Source organism: Colletes gigas, unplaced genomic scaffold, assembly GCF_013123115.1.
Source record: "Colletes gigas isolate AHSC1104 unplaced genomic scaffold, ASM1312311v1 Colletes_gigas_Sc00029, whole genome shotgun sequence".
NCBI classification, from domain to species: domain Eukaryota; kingdom Metazoa; phylum Arthropoda; class Insecta; order Hymenoptera; family Colletidae; genus Colletes; species Colletes gigas.
The window spans coordinates 363,355-388,391 of NW_025106658.1; the positions used below are offsets into that span (position 1 = coordinate 363,355).

General features: G+C 30.8%; 2 protein-coding genes across 2 annotated transcripts in view; one reads left to right on the forward strand and one right to left on the reverse strand.

Annotated features, from left to right (window-relative positions):
* LOC122401829 (alpha-glucosidase-like) lies at positions 1–24,953 on the reverse strand. The gene is made up of 9 exons (XM_043404209.1): positions 24,865–24,953; positions 21,477–21,635; positions 20,307–20,644; positions 18,836–18,961; positions 9,944–10,357; positions 8,285–8,540; positions 2,445–2,640; positions 2,197–2,334; positions 1–233 (listed from the first exon to the last, which is right to left on the reverse strand). The coding sequence occupies exons 2-9, from the start codon at positions 21,628–21,630 to the stop codon at positions 125–127; spliced, it is 1,731 nt and encodes a 576-aa protein (XP_043260144.1). The 5' UTR covers positions 21,631–21,635; positions 24,865–24,953; the 3' UTR covers positions 1–124.
* The window catches only part of LOC122401826 (calcium/calmodulin-dependent 3',5'-cyclic nucleotide phosphodiesterase 1-like), a 442,112-nt gene that overhangs the window by 334,280 nt on the left and 82,795 nt on the right, over positions 1–25,037 (forward strand). The gene's annotated exons all lie outside the window — the stretch shown is intronic.

Genomic DNA, 25,037 nt, shown 5'->3' on the forward strand with positions numbered 1-25,037 from the left:
TTATGTATAGATAAATATTATTTGCTTAAAGAGGAAATGCGTACATGTGTGTAAACGTGTATATGCAAATTCATAGTATCAGAATTCAGGTAAATCAATGCAAATTAAATATTTAATCACAATTTTAATAATCCGGTGGAACTTCTTCTAAATCCTGAACCGTGACTCCTTTAGTTACGTAAATCACTATTCCTCCAGAGACGACCTTGACCTTGTTCTTCTTCGGGAGAAGCCTAAATTAATAAACAAACAAATTATTTCAACGAACGACCATAAAACATTTTGTATCGCCAAGCAAAATTAATCCACATTTTAAATTGAAAAATTCGACAAATATTGAGTAAATATTAAATTAAAAAATTTTGTTTAAACTACAAACTGTTCAAATTGTACAATGATTATTCATAAAATTAGTATTAACACTTTACCGACCGATAGCCTATTAATCGACTGTTTTACCGGCTAACGCTTACCGACTGATAGCCTATTAATCAACTGTTTTATCGGTCGGTAAGTGTTGGCCGGTAAAACAGTCGATTAATAGGCTATCGGTCGGTAATGTGTTAATTTTCTCGAAAAGCGTGTTGGATTGGAAAGTGGCCAAAAGTATAATCGAAAAAAGGGTTCAATATATTCTCAAAAATAGACGGCATAGTTGTTCAAGGAACATAATTTCGCGATTAAACCTCGTAAATAAAATCAAATACACGTTTGAATTTCATTTCGAAGTGGAATTGAGGTTATCGAAGCTTCGATTCAAATTATTTGTAGGTTATGTTGAATTATTTCACAGAAATTCGTTGCTTTTCACGAAAACTGCATCTGATAAAGAAGTTATTATATTATAGTTAAGTACTCTTCTCTAAAGATCATTCTATCTTAAAATGTTAACGTAATTAAATTAATAATAAGTGAAACAGTCTAAAAAATAGGTTTCCTAGTAAAAGATCGTAATAAATCAATTTCGATACATTTTCGAACGCGATCAATAAATAAAAAAATGATTTCTATACATTTCCTTTCGAAATTCTATATTTATATTTTAGTCATAAAAACGTGAATGTGTGTTTTCTGAATTTCATTCAAATTGTAAATAACTAGCAACCGATTCGTGCTTTTTATTCAATCCTTATTTATTAAATATTTCAATCTTATTAAATATTTCAATCGTTAATTGTAATTTAATTTAACAAATAAGAGATAAAGAATCGATTGTCTTTTATTAGTTATTCGAAGTTGTAAGTTAGATAAAAATCTATATATATAAAAATAAGTTGTCCTATGTTCGTGATTTTATAACTCGAGAACCACTCAACCGATTTTCAAACGAGTACATGCGTTGGAAAGGTCTACTTTCACTGATGGTTTATAAAAAAAAAAACATCGAAAAATTTCTACGAATATGCGTTATACGCGCACTTTTATGATGGTGTTAAATAATGGCTATTATATAAAGAGAGAGCCGATTTTTATGTTCGCGCAAAACTCAAGACCTATTGAACCGATCTTCCTCAAATTTTGACACGTTATTCCTGCATACTCTAAGACGGACATAGGCTATGTAGCATGTCTCAGAAGCGCGTTATTAACATGTAATTTATATGCAAAGATTTCATGTGTACGACTGTTTGGCAGACCACGTGACCCCTGTATACGACAGTCTACTTGCGCGCGCATGCGCATATTCGGCCCGCGCGATACCACGCCTGTAGCAGTACTGCGATGTTACCGCCAGGTGGCGAAGCTTCTCGAGCGCTTTCTCGCGAGAGAATTGCACTATCGCGGTTATATATGTCAGGACGATCGTCTGGCCATAAATTGCTTTTGCACAAGGTCGAGCGAAGCCGAGACGGGGCATGCTAGGTCAATATAATTAAGCTTTGAAGCATGGTTCAGGTAAACAAAATAACCTACAGATAATTGGCTTTCGAAGATAAATTAAATTCGACGTTGATTTACAAACCTTTTTCACTTGAATATTTGTTACTATTAACTCATAAATTCTTCGAACGTTTTTCGAACCACCCTGTATATTTTCGTGGAGTCTATCATGCAATATAGTTCGAGTTTAATGCGACTCCAGAATAGTAAAAGCAGTGAAGCATGTTTCCACAGAAATAATTCTATTTATCACGATCATCGAGGTTCGTTAAATAAATAAATCAGCCTCGCAGCCATATCGTAAAAATTACTCACACTGACGCTGCACCGTCTCCTTTAGTGGCGTAATACAACTGCAATTCGTTCGATACGTTATCGAACACTGATAAGTCGACCATTTCTGTCTTTTTCCCAAGATTTGCTACCGCGTAAAGAGATCCATCCTTGGTTTCCCTGGAAAAGAAAAGAAACAGTAAATCTTCAAATATCTATCGACAATAATCGATCCTCAGTAAATTGCAGATGAAATCTTTGCTGCGATTTATTCGAAATCGAGGGCTTACCTGGCGATCGCTAAAACGTTCGCGTTGATTAATTTCGTGTCGAGAGTTCCAGTTTGAACAATCGGTGTTTTCTTTAGCTTAGCGAGTGCTTTGTAGTAGTGGAAGTAGGAGAATGTGTCTCTTCTTTCTATTGCCAGGTTGACGGTTTTGTAGTTTTTGTTGATCGGAAGCCAGGTTGATGAATTCGTGGAAAATCCTGGAATATCAACGTTATGGATCCAGTCACATTCTATTACTAACTCTCGTAATAGATACTAATGGAAGATTTGAATAATAAAGATAAATAAGTAGGGACTCAAGTCCATATTCACACTTTTTAATCAATTCTCTGTGCATCGCCAAGGCATTAAATTGTTAGTATAAAATTACAAAGAGACAATGTACACTTTTACTGTTTTATTGTTTATTTTATTTTTTTGTCACTTTTTTGTATGTTTTTATGAACTGTTCCGTTTAGTTAGATAAGCTTGCAAGTGACAAGTATGAAACACTATGAATCGTTACAAATTTTTGACAAATTTTGTTAGCTATTATTATATCATTTTGAAATCGATTATTACATTAGAAAGTGTGAACTATATTATTGTGAGATTTGTTTTAGGTATCAAAACGATGAATCCTAGATGTTATTTTTTAGTTGATATTACAAATGACGTTCTCGTCAGCGATTTTCATGTATCCTTGTTCATTATAATCGCAATTTTTCTGTAAAAATGTACGCATTGTACTCGAGTGGACCCTTTTACGTAAGAATTCTATGGGAGACAGGGGAAATTTATTTCATTTTACTCAGACAGCGTCTCTCAACAAGTATCACACAACATCTGTGTCTTGGGGTGAAATCTTGAATCGTAAATCTTTGAATAAATACAGTTTTCCTTCAAACAACACGAAACAAGAGAAACTATTCTGGGGGAAAGCCTTCCTTTCTTATGGCTTGAAGAAAACAATGCAAAATTGAACTTGAAATTGTTAAATTTGGAGGATTGTAAAATCTGTGTCTTGGGGTGAAATCGGGAATCGTAAATCTTTGAATAAATACAGTTTTCCTTCAAACAACACGAAATAAGAGAAACTATTCTGGGGGAAAGCCTTCCTTTCTTATGGCTTGAAGAAAACAATGCAAAATTGAACTTGAAATTGTTAAATTTGGAGGATTGTAAAATCTGTGTCTTGGGGTGAAATCGTGAATCGTAAATCTTTGAATAAATACAGTTTTCCTCCAAACAACACGAAATAAGAGAAATTATTCTAGGGGAAAGCCTTCCTTTCTTATGGCTTGAAGAAAACAATGCAAAATTGAACTTGAAATTGTTAAATTTGGAGGATTGTAAAATCTGTGTCTTGGGGTGAAATCGTGAATCGTAAATCTTTGAATAAATACAGTTTTCCTTCAAACAACACGAAATAAGAGAAATTATTCTGGGGGAAAGCCTTCCTTTCTTATTGCTTGAAGAAAACAATGCAAAATTGAACTTAAAATTGTTAAATTTGGAAGATTGTAAAATCTGTGTCTTGGGGTGAAATCGTGAATCGTAAATCTTTGAATAAATACAGTTTTCCTTCAAACAACACGAAATAAGAGAAACTATTCTGGGGGAAAGCCTTCCTTTCTTATGGCTTGAAGAAAACAATGCAAAATTGAACTTGAAATTGTTAAATTTGGAGGATTGTAAAATCTGTGTCTTGGGGTGAAATCGTGAATCGTAAATCTTTGAATAAATACAGTTTTCCTTCAAACAACACGAAATAAGAGAAACTATTCTGGGGGAAAGCCTTCCTTTCTTATGGCTTGAAGAAAACAATGCAAAATTGAACTTGAAATTGTTAAATTTGGAGGATTGTAAAATCTGTGTCTTGGGATGAAATCTTGAATCGTAAATCTTTGAATAAATACAGTTTTCCTTCAAACAACACGAAATAAGAGAAACTATTATGGGGAAAAGCCTTCCTTTCTTATGGCTTAAAGAAAACAATGCAAAATTAATTGTTCAAAATTGAACTTGAAATTTTTACATTGGAGGATTTCAAAATAACGTGTAATAATTAATAAACTTTTAAATGAGATTCTAAGTGGCCTGTAAACTGCAATATTCTCTCGATAAATGTGAAAACTTCTTTATATTTATGGTGCACGAGACATGAAATTCTGTGCTTTATTAAGACTTATTTAACGAGGTTCATCAGCTTCAAAAGTATATGTTTAGCTTCTAAATGCACCCAGTATAAAGCAATAAAAATCTTTTCTATGGAATTCTAAAATTAAAATAGAAATTTTCCTATTCATAGTCTGAGACACTAAATTTTACACTTAAATGATAGTTGTGTTGAAATTTAGTAAATATTTAAAATCATATTACATGGAAATGACTGTGTCTTCATGTGTCTTAATTGAGTTTCACTTTGTATTCAAAATTGTGTAAAAAGTAGCATAAAAATTCAATAAAAAATTCTGTAAAATTGTGTAAAAAGTAGTATAAAAATTCAATAAAAAATTCTGTAAAATTGTGTAAAAAGTAGTATAAAAATTCAATAAAAAATTGAATCAAAAATTCTGTAAAAAATTCAATGTCTTGTTTGTGACATTTAACTTAAATATGGAATTGAATTAAGTTGATTTATCTTTCTAAATTGTAACTACAGTCCTTGCTGGATGCAGACCTTTCAATCACTATGCAAAAAAGTGCATAAGAACTTGACACAGTTGGTTACACGTCTAGTTTCAATTTTATTTTACTTTCACTACTATTTGCTACTTTATTAGTTTTCTTCTAAGTCACTTTTCAGTACAGTTCAATTAAAATATTAAAAGCAATAAAAAACAGTTAAATTATTTTCTATTAATCGATTAAATTGTTCTTCTATGGCACTTATAGTTAACTATTCTTGTGTTCATCTTTACTACAATCTACATTGATAAATCAAAGTATTATAAATCCATTGATAATTAGTTTAAATCAATGTTAATTACGATTCATTAAAGATTAAGGACTTGCCATTGCCGCTTCTAATTTCCACGCCGTAACGAAAGGATTAACGCATTAAGACGATTGAAAGTGCGATGGGTCAGCAGAAACGTAGGAAATTAGCAACAATCAACCATTTTCTGTAGCCATAATCATTCCATCAATGCATACGATTATTCTTGGTAGACGTTCTCCAAGAATTTCAAATGTTTTGATCTCTATTCTCTTACTTTCTTCCAACCTAAACATTCTAATACATCTAACAACTTTAGTCATACACAGTGATTGTGTTCTCAGAATTCTTAATTTTTCAAGATTCAAGAATTCTGATTTTATTGACGAAGGATTGGAGCAGCAAATAATAGAAAGTCTTCTCAAACTTCATTGTTTTACTCCTCGAAACGTATTGTCATGAATTTTAAATATTTATTACCAATCCATATAAAAATTATTTTTTTCGTCTACCATTATACTTGGTAGACGTTCTTCAAGAATTTCAAATGTTTTGATCTCTATTCTCTTACTTTCTTCCAACCTAAACATTCTAATACATCTAACAACTTTAGTCATACACAGTGATTGTGTTCTCAGAATTCTTAATTTTTCAAGATTCAAGAATTCTGATTTTATTGACGAAGGATTGGAGCAGTAAATAATAGAAAGTCTTCTCAAACTTCATTGTTTTACTCCTCGAAACGTATTGTCATGAATTTTAAATATTTATTACCAATCCATATAAAAATTATTTTTTTCGTCTACCATTATACTTGGTAGACGTCCTTCAAGAATTTCAAATGTTTTGATCTCTATTCTCTTACTTTCTTCCAACCTAAACATTCTAATACATCTAACAACTTTAGTCATACACAGTGATTGTGTTCTCAGAATTCTTAATTTTTCAAGATTCAAGAATTCTGATTTTATTGACGAAGGATTGGAGCAGTAAATAATAGAAAGTCTTCTCAAACTTCATTGTTTTACTCCTCAAAACGTATTGTCATGAATTTTAAATATTTATTACCAATCCATATAAAAATTATTTTTTTCGTCTACCATTATACTTGGTAGACGTTCTTCAAGAATTTCAAATGTTTTGATCTCTATTCTCTTACTTTCTTCCAACCTAAACATTCTAATACATCTAACAACTTTAGTCATACACAGCGATTGTGTTCTCAGAATTCTTAATTTTTCAAGATTCAAGAATTCTGATTTTTTGACGAAGGATTGGAGTAGTAAATAATAGAAAGTCTTCTCAAACTTCATTGTTTTACTCCTCAAAACGTATTGTCATGAATTTTAAATATTTATTACCAATCCATATAAAAATTATTTTTTTCGTCTACCATTATACTTGGTAGACGTTCTTCAAGAATTTCAAATGTTTTGATCTCTATTCTCTTACTTTCTTCCAACCTAAACATTCTAATACATCTAACAACTTTAGTCATACACAGTGATTGTGTTCTCAGAATTCTTAATTTTTCAAGATTCAAGAATTCTGATTTTTTGACGAAGGATTGGAGCAGCAAATAATAGAAAGTCTTCTCAAACTTCATTGTTTTACTCCTCGAAACGTATTGTCATGAATTTTAAATATTTATTACCAATCCATATAAAAATTATTTTTTTCGTCTACCATTATACTTGGTAGACGTCCTTCAAGAATTTCAAATGTTTTGATCTCTATTCTCTTACTTTCTTCCAACCTAAACATTCTAATACATCTAACAACTTTAGTCATACACAGTGATTGTGTTCTCAGAATTCTTAATTTTTCAAGATTCAAGAATTCTGATTTTATTGACGAAGGATTGGAGCAGTAAATAATAGAAAGTCTTCTCAAACTTCATTGTTTTACTCCTCGAAACGTATTGTCATGAATTTTAAATATTTATTACCAATCCATATAAAAATTATTTTTTTCGTCTACCATTATACTTGGTAGACGTTCTTCAAGAATTTCAAATGTTTTGATCTCTATTCTCTTACTTTCTTCCAACCTAAACATTCTAATACATCTAACAACTTTAGTCATACACAGTGATTGTGTTCTCAGAATTCTTAATTTTTCAAGATTCAAGAATTCTGATTTTATTGACGAAGGATTGGAGCAGTAAATAATAGAAAGTCTTCTCAAACTTCATTGTTTTACTCCTCGAAACGTATTGTCATGAATTTTAAATATTTATTACCAATCCATATAAAAATTATTTTTTTCGTCTACCATTATACTTGGTAGACGTTCTTCAAGAATTTCAAATGTTTTGATCTCTATTCTCTTACTTTCTTCCAACCTAAACATTCTAATACATCTAACAACTTTAGTCATACACAGTGATTGTGTTCTCAGAATTCTTAATTTTTCAAGATTCAAGAATTCTGATTTTATTGACGAAGGATTGGAGCAGTAAATAATAGAAAGTCTTCTCAAACTTCATTGTTTTACTCCTCGAAACGTATTGTCATGAATTTTAAATATTTATTACCAATCCATATAAAAATTATTTTTTTCGTCTACCATTATACTTGGTAGACGTTCTTCAAGAATTTCAAATGTTTTGATCTCTATTCTCTTACTTTCTTCCAACCTAAACATTCTAATACATCTAACAACTTTAGTCATACACAGTGATTGTGTTCTCAGAATTCTTAATTTTTCAAGATTCAAGAATTCTGATTTTTTGACGAAGGATTGGAGTAGCAAATAATAGAAAGTCTTCTCAAACTTCATTGTTTTACTCCTCGAAACGTATTGTCTACTATCTCGAAAATGTTATTTTGAAACATTTTCGAGAACCCATAATAAAAATTTGTGAAAAAGTCGAGCACAATCGCCACATAATCGTGTTGTCGTCAATATCAGGACCTTACCTGCAGCTTTACTGCGATCCCACTGGAAGGGAGTCCTGGCGGGGTCTCTGGAGGTGGATTTATACCCTTCTTTTCCAGCAACGCATCCCAACGGATCCTTTGTGTCCTCCCACGAGATCTCAGCGTCCGGCATACCGATCTCATCGCCGTTGTACGTCACGCTAACGCCTGGCAATATTAGCGTAATCAAGGTTGCCACGCGTGCTCGTTGGGATCCAAGTCGCGTCATCGGTCTAGGATTATCGTGATTTCCAGCCTGCACGAACAATTTTCACCTTTCATCCCTCGAACGGAGTCAAACAGATTCGCGAATAACGAATAACGAATAATAATTTTCGATTTTTTCCGAAATTAGCTTTTGGATGGATTCCATTTCACTAATGAATTTACGAATAAAATGTAACGAAAGTTGGTTCAGGAATGAATCTAAAATACATACGTAAGTGTTCGTTCTTCGCGAATAGAATTTGGGTAACCCCCCTGAAAGGGGGTTTTTCACTGAATTTTAAGCGACAACCTTACATTTATTTGTTCATTTTTCGTGTAACGACTCGATTTGCTATATTGAAGAAGGTAAAAGTGGAATATAAATAAGAGAAACATTGAATTTTATGGAAGCAAGGTGAAAATTCTAAAATCTAAAAGTAAGAATATTTATAAGGAGAAGATGAAGCTATGGTATTGTGGGAAATGTGAAAATTGAAAGAATAGAAACCTATGGAACGCATGTAAAGCAACTGAGAGAGAGAGAGTTGAAATTGTAGATTGACGTATACAAGAAAAGGGAAGCTCGAAAATTGGACCATTTTTATGGGGTTTTACTCATTTTACAGGGTCAAGAAATAACTTTTTCAATATTGTTAGAATTTCTACATATTCTTCACTAAAATACGCGTTATTTGCATTTTTAAACTTTAAAATCCGTCAATTCATTTAGAAGTTATGATGATTTAAAGATTCGCATGAAATTTCAGGGCAACATTTCTGGCCATAAATTACACTTTCGATTAGGAATTTTTTTTCTCAAAAGTGCGTAGAAATTCGTGGATATGTGTATCCACCAAAAATGCTTGTAATTGACCCCCGTAACAAAAAATATTTTTTTCAAAATGATTTGAAATTTTTTAATTTCGTCTAAAAACTTCGGTACCTTCTCGAATTTTTTTCTCGAAATTGCGTAGAAATTCGAGGATATGTCTATTCATCAAAAATACTTATAATTGACCCCTGTAACTAAAAATAATTTTTTTAGAATGATTTGAAATTTTTTAATTTTAACCAAAAAATTTCCTAGTCTCTATGGAACTTTAAACGTTAATAACTTTTTAAAGCAGCCTCAATCAACAAATTGCTATTCTTGACTTTTGTCTCATTTTGGTCTCTAGTATCTCCCATTCAAATTTTTCCCAGGTTTGACCAAACACTATGCATATATTTGCATAAACTGTGTTAGTGGTACCAATTGTTGAAATGTTGTGATTTTAGGTGATATACCAAGCTTGAAAAACTGTAGAATCCATAAGTAAATTTACGTAATAACGATATTAGTTTGTACTTTACATAGTACTCTACTGTTAGGCACCATTTAATCCAGAGAAAACAAACTACACATTTGGATACTCATCCTCAAGAAAGTTCCTGTAAATCGTTTGCACTTACCACCCAGTTAGGATCTCCGCCACTCGGCATGTCCTCCATCCAATTATTTATCATCTTGTGGAAATCAGCTGCCGACGAATTCTTAGTCAAGTTCGCGATCATCGCGAAATTGAAGGGGAAGTGTGCTCCGGAAGTGTAATACTTCATGGTCGATGTCATATTCGTGTAAGCTTCGATCATCATGATTCTTTCGGAGTCTTTGTACTCGTCGAGGACTTCCCTCCAACTTTTGATGATGTCATAGGTTTGCGGTTGATCCTTCGTGTATATTCTGTCGGGGTAATTGATATTATAAGGGTCGTCCGTTTTCCCTGATGGGGGCTCGTCCGGGAAGTCCTCATGTTCCCAAAGATAAGCCGCTGAGTCGATCCTGAAGCCATCCACGCCCTTGTTCAGCCAGAATCTCAACACATTCTGCAAAATGTTCGTCATTTTTAAATAAATTTTCTAAATCCTCATTCAATCACCTTCAATCTAATATGACGTTTTTAACACTAGATTTACGGTAGCCGTCAATTTGACGGATGTCTCATTCCATATTTAAAATTGCAGAACACGTAAATATTATTTTTTAACAAATTCTGTTGAATTTGGTTGGTGCAATAGCACGAATATACAGGGTGTTCGGCCACCTCAAGCAAAAATTTTAATGAGCGATAGTAGAGGCCAAAATAAGACGAAAATCAAGAATACCAATTTGTTGATGGAAGCTTCGTTAAAAAGTTATTAACGTTTAAAGTGCCGTCCTTACTGAATTTTTTTCTCGAAAATGCGCAAGATTTCGGGGGTATGTCTATTCACCAAAAATGACTGTAATTGAACCCTACAGCCGAAAATAATTTTTCCACAACGATTTGCAATTTTTTAATTTTCTCGAATAATTTCACACCTTCCCTATTTTTTTTCTCGAAAGTGGGCAGGATTTCGTGGGTATGTCTAATGACAAAAACTGATTGTAATTGACCCCGGCAACCGAAAATAATTTTTCCACAACGATTTGCAATTTTTTTTCTCCGTTGAAAAATTTAGGCACCTAATTGGATTTCCAGTAAGGAATTTTTTTCTCGAAAGTGCGTACGATTTTGGAGATATGTGTAATGATAAAAAATGATTGTAATTGATCCCCGCAACCGAAAATAATTTTTTTAGAACGATTTGAAAAATTTTTTTTCGCCGAAAAATTTCATCACCTACTCGATTTTTTTTCTCGAAAGTAGATAGGATTTCGGAGGTATGTGTACTCACCAAAAATGATTGCAGTTGACCCCCGCAACCGAAAATAATTTTTCCAGAACGATTTGAAATTTTTGAATTTAATTGTTAATAACTTTTTAACGAAGCTTCCATCAACAAATTAGTATTCTTGATTTTCGTCTTATTTTGGCCTCTACTATCGCTCATTAAAATTTTTGCCCGAAATTGTGGCCGAACACCCTGTATATTCTAATTAAAAGAAAAATCGTATTGTAAGGTAATCGTCAACATGAAAGGTATCAATAAATATACGTGCGATCAATGCCCGTAAATCTAGTGTTAATATCAGATGTAAAACAGAATTTATGATGTAATAAGTGGTAATAAATATACAAATTGATTGAAAAGTTGCATTAAAGGCGTGTATACAATGTATATTCATTTTCTCATCAATTAACGTTATTAGATCTGATTTAAACACTATCAGATGAACAGATCATTGCAAATTTAAATTTCTACGCAGTTATATTGCATTTAATCTTGAGATTCATGTGTGTCAAATCCATGTTTGCAACTAAAAATTAGCTTTTACACATATGGGGTTTATTTGATATTTAAATTAATTTAAATAGTGCAACTTCATGATTATATTTCCCCATGAGACAGTGTGGCATAGTTATTATATTATTCGTGAATCTCAGGGATTAGTATCAATTTTAATTGTTGTAAATTTTAAACAAAATACGATTTATCGTTAAATGTCCTAATTAATTGCATGAAATAAACAATTTCGAAATCAAAAACATTTTTTATCCATAGAGTTTATGCATGACCAAAATCAAACTGTTATAATGAGTTTGTCATATCTTTTTTATTAAAAAGTTGCAAAAAAAACGAGGAAATTTTGCAATTTTTACTTTAAGCTTCCACCATTTTGACAATTTTCAACATACATTATCTAAAATCTCATAAATTATAAAAAATATAAGATATATATGCATATATTGCAAAATTACGTCGTTTTTTTTTGCAATTTTTATTTTAAGCTTCCACCATTTTGTCAATTTTCAACATAAATTATCTAAAATCTCATAAATTATAACAAATATATCACATCTTTTTTATTAAAAAGTTTGCAAAAAAAAAACGACGAAATTTTGCAATTTTTATTTTAAGCTTTCACCATTTTGTCAATTTTCAACATAAATTATCTAAAATCTCATAAATCTCATAAGTTGCAAAAAAAAACCACGAAATTTTGCAATTTTTATTTTAAGCTTCCACCATTTTGTCAATTTTCAACATAAATTATCTAAAATCTCATAAGTTGCAAAAAAAAACTCGGAAATTTTGCAATTTTTACTTTAAACTTTCACCATTTTGTCAATTTTCAACATAAATTATCTAAAATCTCATAAGTTGCAAAAAGAAACGACGAAATTTTGCAATTTTTATTTTAAGTTTTCACCATTTTGTCAATTTTCAACATAAATTATCTAAAATCTCATAAGTTGCAAAAAAAAAACGACGAAATTTTGCAATTTTTACTTTAAGCTCCCACCATTTTGTCAATTTTCAACATAAATTATCCAAAATCTCATAAATCTCATAAGTTGCAAAAAGAAACAAGGAAATTTTGCAATTTTTACTTTAAACTTTCACCATTTTGTCAATTTTCAACATAAATTATCTAAAATCTCATAAGTTGCAAAAAAAAACGACGAAATTTTGCAATTTTTATTTTAAGTTTTCACCATTTTGTCAATTTTCAACATAAATTATCTAAAATCTCATAAGTTGCAAACAAAAAACGACGAAATTTTGCAATTTTTACTTTAAGCTTCCACCTTTTTGTCAATTTTCAACATAAATTATCCAAAATCTCATAAATCTCATAAGTTGCAAAAAGAAACAAGGAAATTTTGTAATTTTTACTTTAAGCTTCCACCATTTTGTCAATTTTCAACATAAATTATCTAATATCTCATAAGTTGCAAAAAAAAACGACGAAATTTTGCAATTTTTACTTTAAGCTTCCACCATTTTGTCAATTTTCAACATAAATTATCTAAAATCTCATAAGTTGCAAAAAGAAACGACGAAATTTTGCAATTTTTATTTTAAGTTTTCACCATTTTGTCAATTTTCATCATAAATTATCTAAAATCTCATAAACCTCATAAGTTGCAAAAAAAAACGACAAAATTTTGCAATTTTTATTTTAAGCTTCCACCATTTTGTCAATTTTCAACATAAATTATCCAAAATCTCATAAATCTCATAAGTTGCAAAAAAAAACGAGGAAATTTTGCAATTTTTACTTTAGGCTTCCACCATTTTGTCAATTTTCAACATAAATTATCTAAAATCTCATAAATCTCATAAGTTGCAAAAAGAAACGACGAAATATTGCAATTTTTATTTTAGGCTTCCACCATTTTGTCAATTTTCATCATAAATTATCTAAAATCTCATAAGTTGCAAAAAGAAACGACGAAATTTTGCAATTTTTATTTTAAGTTTTCACCATTTTGTCAATTTTCATCATAAATTATCTAAAATCTCATAAGTTGCAAAAAAAAACGACGAAATTTTGCAATTTTTATTTTAAGCTTCCACCATTTTGTCAATTTTCAACATAAATTATCCAAAATCTCATAAATCTCATAAGTTGCAAAAAGAAACAAGGAAATTTTGCAATTTTTACTTTAAACTTTCACCATTTTGTCAATTTTCAACATAAATTATCTAAAATCTCATAAGTTGCAAAAAGAAACGACGAAATTTTGCAATTTTTATTTTAAGTTTTCACCATTTTGTCAATTTTCAACATAAATTATCTGAAATCTCATAAGTTGCAAACAAAAAACGACGAAATTTTGCAATTTTTACTTTAAGCTTCCACCATTTTGTCAATTTTCAACATAAATTATCCAAAATCTCATAAATCTCATAAGTTGCAAAAAGAAACAAGGAAATTTTGTAATTTTTACTTTAAGCTTCCACCATTTTGTCAATTTTCAACATAAATTATCTAATATCTCATAAGTTGCAAAAAAAAACGACGAAATTTTGCAATTTTTACTTTAAGCTTCCACCATTTTGTCAATTTTCAACATAAATTATCTAAAATCTCATAAGTTGCAAACAAAAAACGACGAAATTTTGCAATTTTTACTTTAAGCTTCCACCTTTTTGTCAATTTTCAACATAAATTATCTAAAATCTCATAAATCTCATAAGTTGCAAAAAAAAAACGAGGAAATTTTGCAATTTTTATTTTAAGCTTCCACCATTTTGTCAATTTTCATCATAAATTATCTAAAATCTCATAAATCTCATAAGTTGCAAAAAGAAACGACGAAATTTTGCAATTTTTACTTTAAGCTTCCACCATTTTGTCAATTTTCAACATAAATTATCCAAAATCTCATAAATCTCATAAGTTGCAAAAAGAAACAAGGAAATTTTGTAATTTTTACTTTAAGTTTTCACCATTTTGTCAATTTTCATCATAAATTATCTAAAATCTCATAAGTTGCAAAAAAAAACGACGAAATTTTGCAATTTTTATTTTAAGCTTCCACCATTTTGTCAATTTTCAACATAAATTATCCAAAATCTCATAAATCTCATAAGTTGCAAAAAGAAACAAGGAAATTTTGCAATTTTTACTTTAAACTTTCACCATTTTGTCAATTTTCAACATAAATTATCTAAAATCTCATAAATTATAAAAAATATTTTGATTTTTTTTATTTAGTCAACCTTGAAAGCTGCAATCGCCTACGTCAGTGATTAACAGTGTATAACAACACTAAAAGTTAATAAAAATTAATAAAAAAATTATCTTGTATTCCCAAGGGATAGCTAAATAAACTGCAAAAAAGAATCATAACGTCAGATGTAGCATTCCCTTAAAAAAAAATTAACAAAATAGCTCAATTTTCTATCATTCACATGAGACTCCCCTCTTAATCAATCACGTGACCAATTAGAAGGTTTATGACACGTTAATTGCTTCAATTTTTGTAATTTTGGGGCCCTGACTCTTTAGCTGTAATTAACAAGCAAATTTGAAATTAGCTATCTTCAAAAATAGTCGTATTCGCAAGCAACCGTATCGTAAACTTCGCCAAGTTTCTAACAAAAGTGACAAATGAATAAAGGAAATAACAAAAGTATCGCTATCGATGTTATCACTCCCGTTGCAATGAAATCTGTTAAGAAAACTGCAGGTAACGAGATAACGAGATCAGGTATCCCTGATTTAATCAGAATCGAGCCGGTTTAAACGATTCTATAACAGACAGCTTCATCTCCAATATAACTTGTCATCGACGGAATCCAATATGATTGTCTCCAATCGTTTAATTTCGACAGGACGAACCCACCAGCGAAATTAGGGTTTCGTTGCTAGATCGGAGGTAATTTAATTACGGGGATAATTCTGCGTGCTGAAACTCTAATCCGGGCGAAACTACTCGATGAACTTATGCGAGGAGATACGATTTTCATATTCACGTCCTTCAGAACTTGTCACTGATTGTCCAAACGTACCCAGAAATAATATGAAGATACAATTTCCATGAATACGATATTTTAAAAATTTTAATAGACTACGTAGGATAAATATTTTGTGGAAATATTCTGTGGAAATAATGTGAAGATACAACTTCCATGAATCCAATATTTAAAAAATTTTTTTTAGTAGGCTAGGATAAATATTCTCTAGAAATATTATGAAGATACAACTTCCATGAATCCAATATTTAAAAAATTTTTTTTAGTAGGCTAGGATAAATATTCTGTGGAAATAATATGAAGATAAAATTTCCATGAATGCAATATTTAAAAAATTTTAATACGTAAGGTAAATATTCTGTGGAAATATTATCATAGTAAATGCAAATTTGTTGACTCTGAAATGTGGACCTCTGATTCAAGGAAATGAGAGGCAAAAGAAATTTGAATGGAGTGCTCATATGAATCTGATGAACAGAATTACCATCAACAAAAGTAGTCAATCAGTGGGAATAGATGATGAAACATTTTCTTTAGAAAATTGCAATCGTTATCGTGACACTCATATGTAATCAGATACTTGATAGAAGATATTTGTAGAGGTAGTTTTATAAAAAATGTTTTCTAGCAGCATAAATATAACATGAAAATCGTAATTTATTGTATCGATAAAAACAGTAATGTTGAAACGCTAATTGTAAAAAGAATAATATATTTTACATGGATTGTAATTTCTAGAAAATAATTTTATAATATTGTGCTTGTTTCTTCAATTGTTATTAGTAAATTTTACGTGTTGATTGTAATTTGTTTAAATGTTTGAAGAGAAATATTCATGGTAAATTATAATCATGGCTGGAAAAATAATATTAACTTGTTTCATTATCATTAGTTTGTCGATCGATTGGACATAGTGTAATCGTAACAAAACTATTATTTAGAAATTTATATTAGTTAAAGGTATAAGTTAATCAATTTTTATGAGTGCATTCACACCTTTTTAAATATTTAATAAAATCCTTTGCAATGCATAATGTGTTGCATTTTTATAATGCAATTTTATAACTTTTATAATGATTGATTTAAAAAAAAATGAAAATTCACGTGACACATCGTTTGAAGCTAAATAAGAGGAATGATATCGTCACGTTCATATGTGTATACATGTGTCACACATCATATGTGTATTCTAGAGGCCAAAATAAGACGAAAATCAAGAATATCAATTTCTTGACTGAGGCTTCGTTAAAAAGTTATTAACAATTAAATTAAAAAATTACAAATCGTTCTGGAAAAATTATTGTCGGTTGCAGGGGTCAATTGCAATTATTTTTCGTCATTAGACGTACCCTCGAATTCCTACAGACTTTCGAGAAAAAAATTCGAGAAGGTGTGAAATTTTACGACGAAAAAAAAAATTTCGAATCATTCTGAAAAAATTATTGCCGACTGTGGGAGTTAATTACAACTATTTTTGGTCATTAGACATACCCCCGAATTCCTATCCACTTTCGAGAAAAAAATTCGAGAATGTGTGAAATTTTACGACGAAAAAACAAATTTCGAATCGTTCTAAAAAAATTATTTCCGTCTGTGAGAGGTAATTACAATTATTTTTTGTGAGTAAACATACCCCCGAATTTCTACTCATTTTCTAGAAAAAAATTCGATAAGGTATGAAATTTGTCGACAAAATTAAAAAATTTCAAATCACTCTAAAAAAAATATTTCCAGTTTAAGGGATCAATTATAATTATTTTTGGTCAATAGACATATCCTCGAATTCCTAATCATTTTTGAGAAAAAAATTCGAAAAGGTGTGAAATTTTACGACGAAAAAAAAAATTTCAAATCGTTCTAAAAAAATTATTGCCGACTACAGCAGTTAATTACAATTACTTTTGGTTAATAGACATACCCCCGAAATCCTATCCACTTTCCAGAAAAAAATTCGAGAATGTATGAAACTTTTCGACAAAATTAAAAAATTTCAAATCGTTTTGGAAAAATTATTGCCGACTACAGGAGGTAATTACAATTATTTTTGGTGAATAGACATACCCCCGAATTCCTGCGCATTTTCGAGAAAAAAATTCATTACCGGTAGAACTTTAATTGTTAATAACTTTTTAACGAAGCCTCCATAAAAAAATTCATATTCTTGATTTTCGTCGTATTTTGGCTTCTAGAATACCCCGTTAAAATTTTTCCCAGGGTTGACCGAACACTCTGTACATAAAAAAAGGCCAAGCAAGAAATCTCATACTATCTTTATAAAAAAATACCAAAAAAACCAAAAAAAACCTCAAAATAGCGAATTAATTAAAGCAATTTTATATTTGAATTTGACACTAAATTTGTTCTTCTCTATGTGACCTAGTTCGATATTTTATTAAGCAAACTAAGAGTTCCAACATCTAGCTAAAATTGCTATTACTAAATTATTTTATAAACCTTCCATATTTATCAATCTCATAGTAACAATTGTCAATTTCAACTTGACACTATCCAAACATATTTTTCCCCACCATGGGACCTCATTTAATATCTTTTTGTTAAGCAGACTAAGAGTTTCACCATCTAGCTAAAATTGCTATTACTAAATTATTTTATAAACCCTCCCTATTTATCAATCTCATAGTAACAATTGTCAATTTCAATTTGACACTATCCAAACATATTTTTCCCCGCCATGGGACCTCATTTAATATCTTTTTATTAAGCAGACTAAGAGTTTCAACATCTAGCTAAAATTGCTATTACTAAATTATTTTATAAACCTTCCATATTTATCAATCTTACAATAAAAATTGTCAATATCAATTCGACACTATCCAAACTAATTTTCCCCCACCATGAAACCCCATTTAATATTTCATTTAGCCTACTATCGACCTGGTACAAGACTCAATCGATGAGCAATAGAGGCACAACAACAAAACAATGCTTAACAATAAAAATAATCGTTGTATCTCACGATGAACCGACATTTTAGCTAAAGATTGACGAAAGTGTCAAGTAGAATGGTGTGTAAAATATAGTTTATGAAATTTAAATTACTTCTGTTTCCTTTAAGATCACGGAATATAATATTAAAATAAAATTACGTCTGTTTACTTTACTTTTTAGTAAACAGAATTCAATTTGAGTTATAATTACGATTGTAAACAGTACCTTCATTTCTTCTGCAACCTTTGGGTTTCTGTAATTTAGATCTGGCTCTTCCGGCATGAATTGGTGAAGATAGAACGCCTGACGTTCTTCTCGCCATTTCCAAGCATGCCCTCCAAGCGCGCTCACCTGCGTGGAAAGAATTCAAAAATTAGAAAAATTAAACAATTATAAAAATAAGAAAAATGCATTTGGAATAGTAAAAGACCACAAAAATTATTGGTAGAAGTTACTCGAAATATAAAATTATATTGAAACAGTGTTGATTGTTTTTGGAAAAATACATTTGCTTTTAATAAAATGTCAAGTCAGGGTTTACTAAACTCTGTTCAATAAATGATACTACATTGAAAAACTAAAAAATTTATGCTCTGTATATAGAAGAAAAATAACATATGCAAGCTTAGAATAAAATGTTGGAGAATTTAGGCTAAATATACATCACTATGATTGCCTGTATAGTAAATGCGTGGAAAGTACTGGATAATAGAAACAACATATCCAAATGTTAGCATTAATCATAAATTTCAGACGTTTGACATTCATAGAGCCCAATAATTTACTCCTCTAAAATTTAGTAACTCAACTTTGCTTTAATAATAATTTTTTATGGTTAATAATACGTTTTTTCACGTTATCCAAGTGTAAAAAGTGTCCAATTTGTCGGATTTCGATCGCTTTAAGACGCAACTTGCCGCACTCGCCACCAGAGGGCTACGCTCTCTCGCAAGTACTCGACTTTTGGAACCAGAGAGACGAGTTTACGCTTGCATGTATACTTTGTACCATAATCCAAGTAAAAATCGTAGTATTTGCAAACAAAATATTATTTAACTTCTCTAACTAGAGACTATTCACTTCATAAAATGAAAAATTACAAATCGAACTGTTATATTTCTACAATTGAAACTTGACGTTAATGAAAAATATTCTCTATACTAATTTTCTTTGAAATTATTCCATGTATATTCTTCGAGGGTCGTATTTTAAGGAAAAAGAATTCATAGAATTTTACATAGAATTTAACACTTTAAAAAAATTAATTCTCAATTTAAGACGCTGGAAAAAAATAAATTTGGATAGAATTTATGAATTTTAACAAGCTTACAAAAATAAATACTGAAACAAATGTTATGTAGCTTACGATGGTCTGAAATCAAAATTTTACTTTTGCAGAAATACGATTTTGGTCTGTCAGTGAACGTCTTAACACATTACCGACCGATAGCCTATTAATCGACTTTTTTACCGACCAACACTTACCGACCGATAGCGTATTAATCAACTTCTTTACCGACCAACGCTTACCGACCGATAGCCGATTAATCAACCGCTACCGGTCGGTAAAGCGTTAAAAAACATTCACAACAGATTATGCAGCCCTCAAAAAACTATTTAATTTTGGTCGCAAATATTTCCACAAATCACGAACCCTTTTCAAATCGATTTAGTATGAAATTCAAATGAAACTCACCCAGTTATTCGGTGGAGCAATAGTGCCGTTTGAAAGCTTCTTGCCGCTGCGCCAGACAAAGAAATCATTGTAGGGTGGAATGTTTTGCAAACTCTTCTGGAACCATTCGTGCTTGTCCGAGGAGTGATTGGGGACAAGATCTATGATCACCTTCAAGTTAAGTTCGTGAGAGCGTTTCACCATATTCTCGAAATCGGTCATTGTACCGAAAACGGGATCCACTCCGTTGAAATCGGCGATGTCATAACCGAAATCGATCATCGGGCTGGGGTAAAAAGGGGACAACCAGAAAGCGTTGACGCCAATCTCTTTGAAGTAAAGCAATTTGTTGGTTATACCTGCAATCAAAAAAACACCGATTGTGGATCGAACTTTGTGGTTAAGTATTATCGATGAAATCCTTAAATATCTATGATTTTACATCAGTTAGACATTACAGTGCATCAAATGTAGCAAAATGAGTAATGTCAAACTCAAATTGTAAACTTAATGGAGGATTTCTAGGAGAACATTGTGGGTAAATTGAATTTACAAGTTTTCTTTGAATTCCTTATTCGACGATTATCCTCAATTTTTAGACTCCTTTACCATCTGCATGATTCTTTATTCATGTGCATTTTTAACACACTATATTATTCTCAGGATTCTCAGGATTTCTGGAGAATATTGTGGGTAAATTGAATTTACAAGTTTTCTTTGAATTCCTTATTCGACGATTATCCTCAATTTTTAGACTCTTCTACCATCTGCATGATTCTTTATTTATGTGCATTTTTAACACACTATATTATTCTCAGGATTCTCAGGATTTCTGGAGAATATTGTGGGTAAATTGAATTTACAAGTTTTCTTTGAATTCCTTATTCGACGATTATCCTCAATTTTTAGACTCTTTTATCATCTGCATGATTCTTTATTTATGTGCATTTTTAACACACTATATTATTCTCAGGATTCTCAGGATTTCTGGAGAATATTGTGGGTAAATTGAATTTACAAGTTTTCTTTGAATTCCTTAATCGACGATTATCCTCAATTTTTAGACTCTTTTACCATCTGCATGATTCTTTATTTATGTGCATTTTTAACACACTATATTATTCTCAGGATTCTCAGGATTTCTGGAGAATATGTCTGGAGAAGTGGTTTGAAAGAGAACACCTTACGTACCTTTCAAATCTCCTACGCCATCTCCATTACCATCTTTAAAGCTTCTAGGATATATTTGGTAAAGTGACATCGACCGCCACCAACCCTTGTTTTTCGGGCCATCTTCAACGGCCACAGACACTGCTACCATACATAGCAGTATTAGGGCCCTCATGCTTCCTAAACACACCAAACAGAGCATCCAATATGTAATTAAAATAATTAAAACAATCATCAAAGCATAAACTTATGGCATCAAATAATATTTTCAAATAATTCACTTCGATTCCCATATAGGAGCAATTTACAGAAAATAATTCCTACTCATGCTTTCTAAACACACCTAACAGAGCATCAAATATGTGATTAAAATAATGAATCATCAAAGCACAAACTTATTGCATCAAATAATATTTTCAAATAATTCACTTCGATTCCCATCTACGAGCAATTTACTGAAAATAATTCCTACCAATACTAGGTAGAGTACTTAGATAGATACCTAATTTAGAGATATTTAGATAGGGTACCTAATTTATGTGGAATAAACGAATAAAAAATATCGATAATCCTTTTCTTTCGAAATGTGGTGTTTCTAATGTCTAATTTAGAGATACTTAGGTAGAGTACCTAATTTATTTGGATTTCTAATGTCTAATTTAGATATACTTAGGTAGAGTACCTGATTTATTTGGATTTCTAATGTCTAATATAGAGATACTTAGGCAGAGTACCTAATTTATTTGGAATAAACGAATGTAAAGTATCAACAATCCTTTTTTTTCGAAAGGTATGGTGTTTCTAATGTCTAATTTAGAGATACTTAGATACAGTACCTAATTTATGTAAAATAAACGAATGTAAAGTATCAACAATCCTTTTTTTATCGAAATGTGGTGTTTCTAATGTCTAATTTAGAGATACTTAGGTAGAGTACCTAATTTATTTGGATTTCTAATGTCTAATTTAGAGATACTTAGGTAGAGTACCTAATTTATTTGGATTTCTAATGTCTAATTTAGAGATACTTAGGTAGAGTGCCTAATTTATTTGAAATAAACGAATAAAAAGTATCAACAATCCTTTTTTTTCGAAAGGTATGGTGTTTCTAATGTCTAATTTAGAAATACTTAGGTAGAGTACCTAATTTATTTGAAATAAACGAATAAAAAGTATCGACAATCCTTTTCTTTCGAAAGATGGTATTTGTAATGTCTAATTTAGAGATACTTAGGTAGAGTACCTAATTTATTTGGATTTCTAATGTCTAATTTAGATATACTTAGGTAGAGTACCTGATTTATTTGGATTTCTAATGTCTAATATAGAGATACTTAGATAGAGTACCTAATTTATTTGAAATAAACGAATGTAAAGTATCAACAATCCTTTTTTTTCGAAAGGTATGGTGTTTCTAATGTCTAATTTAGAGATACTTAGATACAGTACCTAATTTATGTAAAATAAACGAATGTAAAGTATCAACAATCCTTTTTTTATCGAAATGTGGTGTTTCTAATGTCTAATTTAGAGATACTTAGGTAGAGTACCTAATTTATTTGGATTTCTAATGTCTAATTTAGAGATACTTAGGTAGAGTACCTAATTTATTTGGATTTCTAATGTCTAATTTAGAGATACTTAGGTAGAGTGCCTAATTTATTTGAAATAAACGAATAAAAAGTATCAACAATCCTTTTTTTTCGAAAGGTATGGTGTTTCTAATGTCTAATTTAGAAATACTTAGGTAGAGTACCTAATTTATTTGAAATAAACGAATAAAAAGTATCGACAATCCTTTTCTTTCGAAAGATGGTATTTGTAATGTCTAATTTAGAGATACTTAGGTAGAGTACCTAATTTATTTGGATTTCTAATGTCTAATTTAGAGATACTTAGGTAGAATACCTAATTTATGTGGAATAAACGAATAAAAAGTATCAAATATCCTTTTTTTTCGAAATGTGGTTACTAACTAACTGACAAACTAACTAACTAACTGACAAACCATCTAACTAACTGTAAACCAAATAACTAACTGAGAAACTAACTAACTAAGTGACCTACTAACTAACTAACTGACTGCAAACTGACTATCTAACTGACAAACTGACTATCTAACTGACAAACTAACTAACTAACTGACAAACTATCTAATTAACTGAGAAACTAACTAACTAAGTGACCTACTAACTAACTAACTGCAAGCTACCTAACTAACTGACTGCAAGCTACCTAACTAACTGACAAACCAAGTAACTTCCTGACAAACTAACTAACTAACTAACTGACAAACTGACTATCTAACTGACAAACTAACTAACTAACTGTAAACCAACTAATTAACTGAGAAACTAACTAACTAAGTGACCTACTAACTAACTAACTGCAAGCTACCTAACTAACTAACTTCAAGCTACCTAACTAACTGACAAACCAAGTAACTTCCTGACAAACTAACTAACTAACTAACTGACAAACTGACTATCTAACTGACAAACTAACTAACTAACTGTAAACCAACTAATTAACTGAGAAACTAACTAACTAAGTGACCTACTAACTAATTAACTGCAAGCTACCTAACTAACTGACTGCAAGCTACCTAACTAACTGACAAACCAAGTAACTTCCTGACAAACTAACTAACTGACAAAATAACTAACTAATAAACTAACTAACTGACAAACTATCTAACTAACTGAGAAACTAACTAACTAAGTGACCTGCTAACTAACTAACTGCAAGCTACCTAACTAACTCACAAACCAACTAACTTCCTGACAAACTAACTGACAAAATAACTAACTAACAAACTAACTAACTGACAAACTAACTAACTAACTGACAAACTGACTATCTAACTGACAAACTAATTAACTAGCTGACAAACTAACTGAAGGAGGTTTGCTCGTCCCACCGCAGCGCCATCTTAGTATGCGCCATGTAGTCGTGCCCAGGTGTATGCCTATTTCAGTTTGTTCTTTTTATGCTTATTACTTCGTTTTAGGCATTCGCGGCCATAGTGATTACTACTAGAATTGGCTTCCGGTTTGGAGCCGCGTTCAGAAGACGAGAGAGTCCGACGTTTCGCCAGCATTGCAGCTAGCTTCATCAGGGAATCAAATAATCTCTGATACTGATGCTTATTACTTATTATATATATCTGCATTATGTGTAATAACTAAATATATTGAGTTATGCGTGTAAGTGGAGTTATTCAAAACCCCAACAAAGGGTTATGGGCCCAGCACTAACTAACTGACAAACTATCCAACTAACTGCAAACTAATAAGTTTCTAATGTCACTTTTAATCCTGATTCTACAAAGTCTTACTCGATCTTACTGAAAATTGAGGTGTAATTAATATGTAATTGACTACTTGAACGATGTGTATATTAAAAATACCTTTTTTATGGAGTATTCTTGATTGATTTCGAATCACTATGAAGATAGGGGAACGACGAACGTTCCACTGTTAGAGATGAACAGCGCCAGGATGCTTTTAAAGACCTGGACGTAGCCGCTAATGACAATGACGAACAGCTCAATTACGTAACAATAATGCAATTAGTACGGCA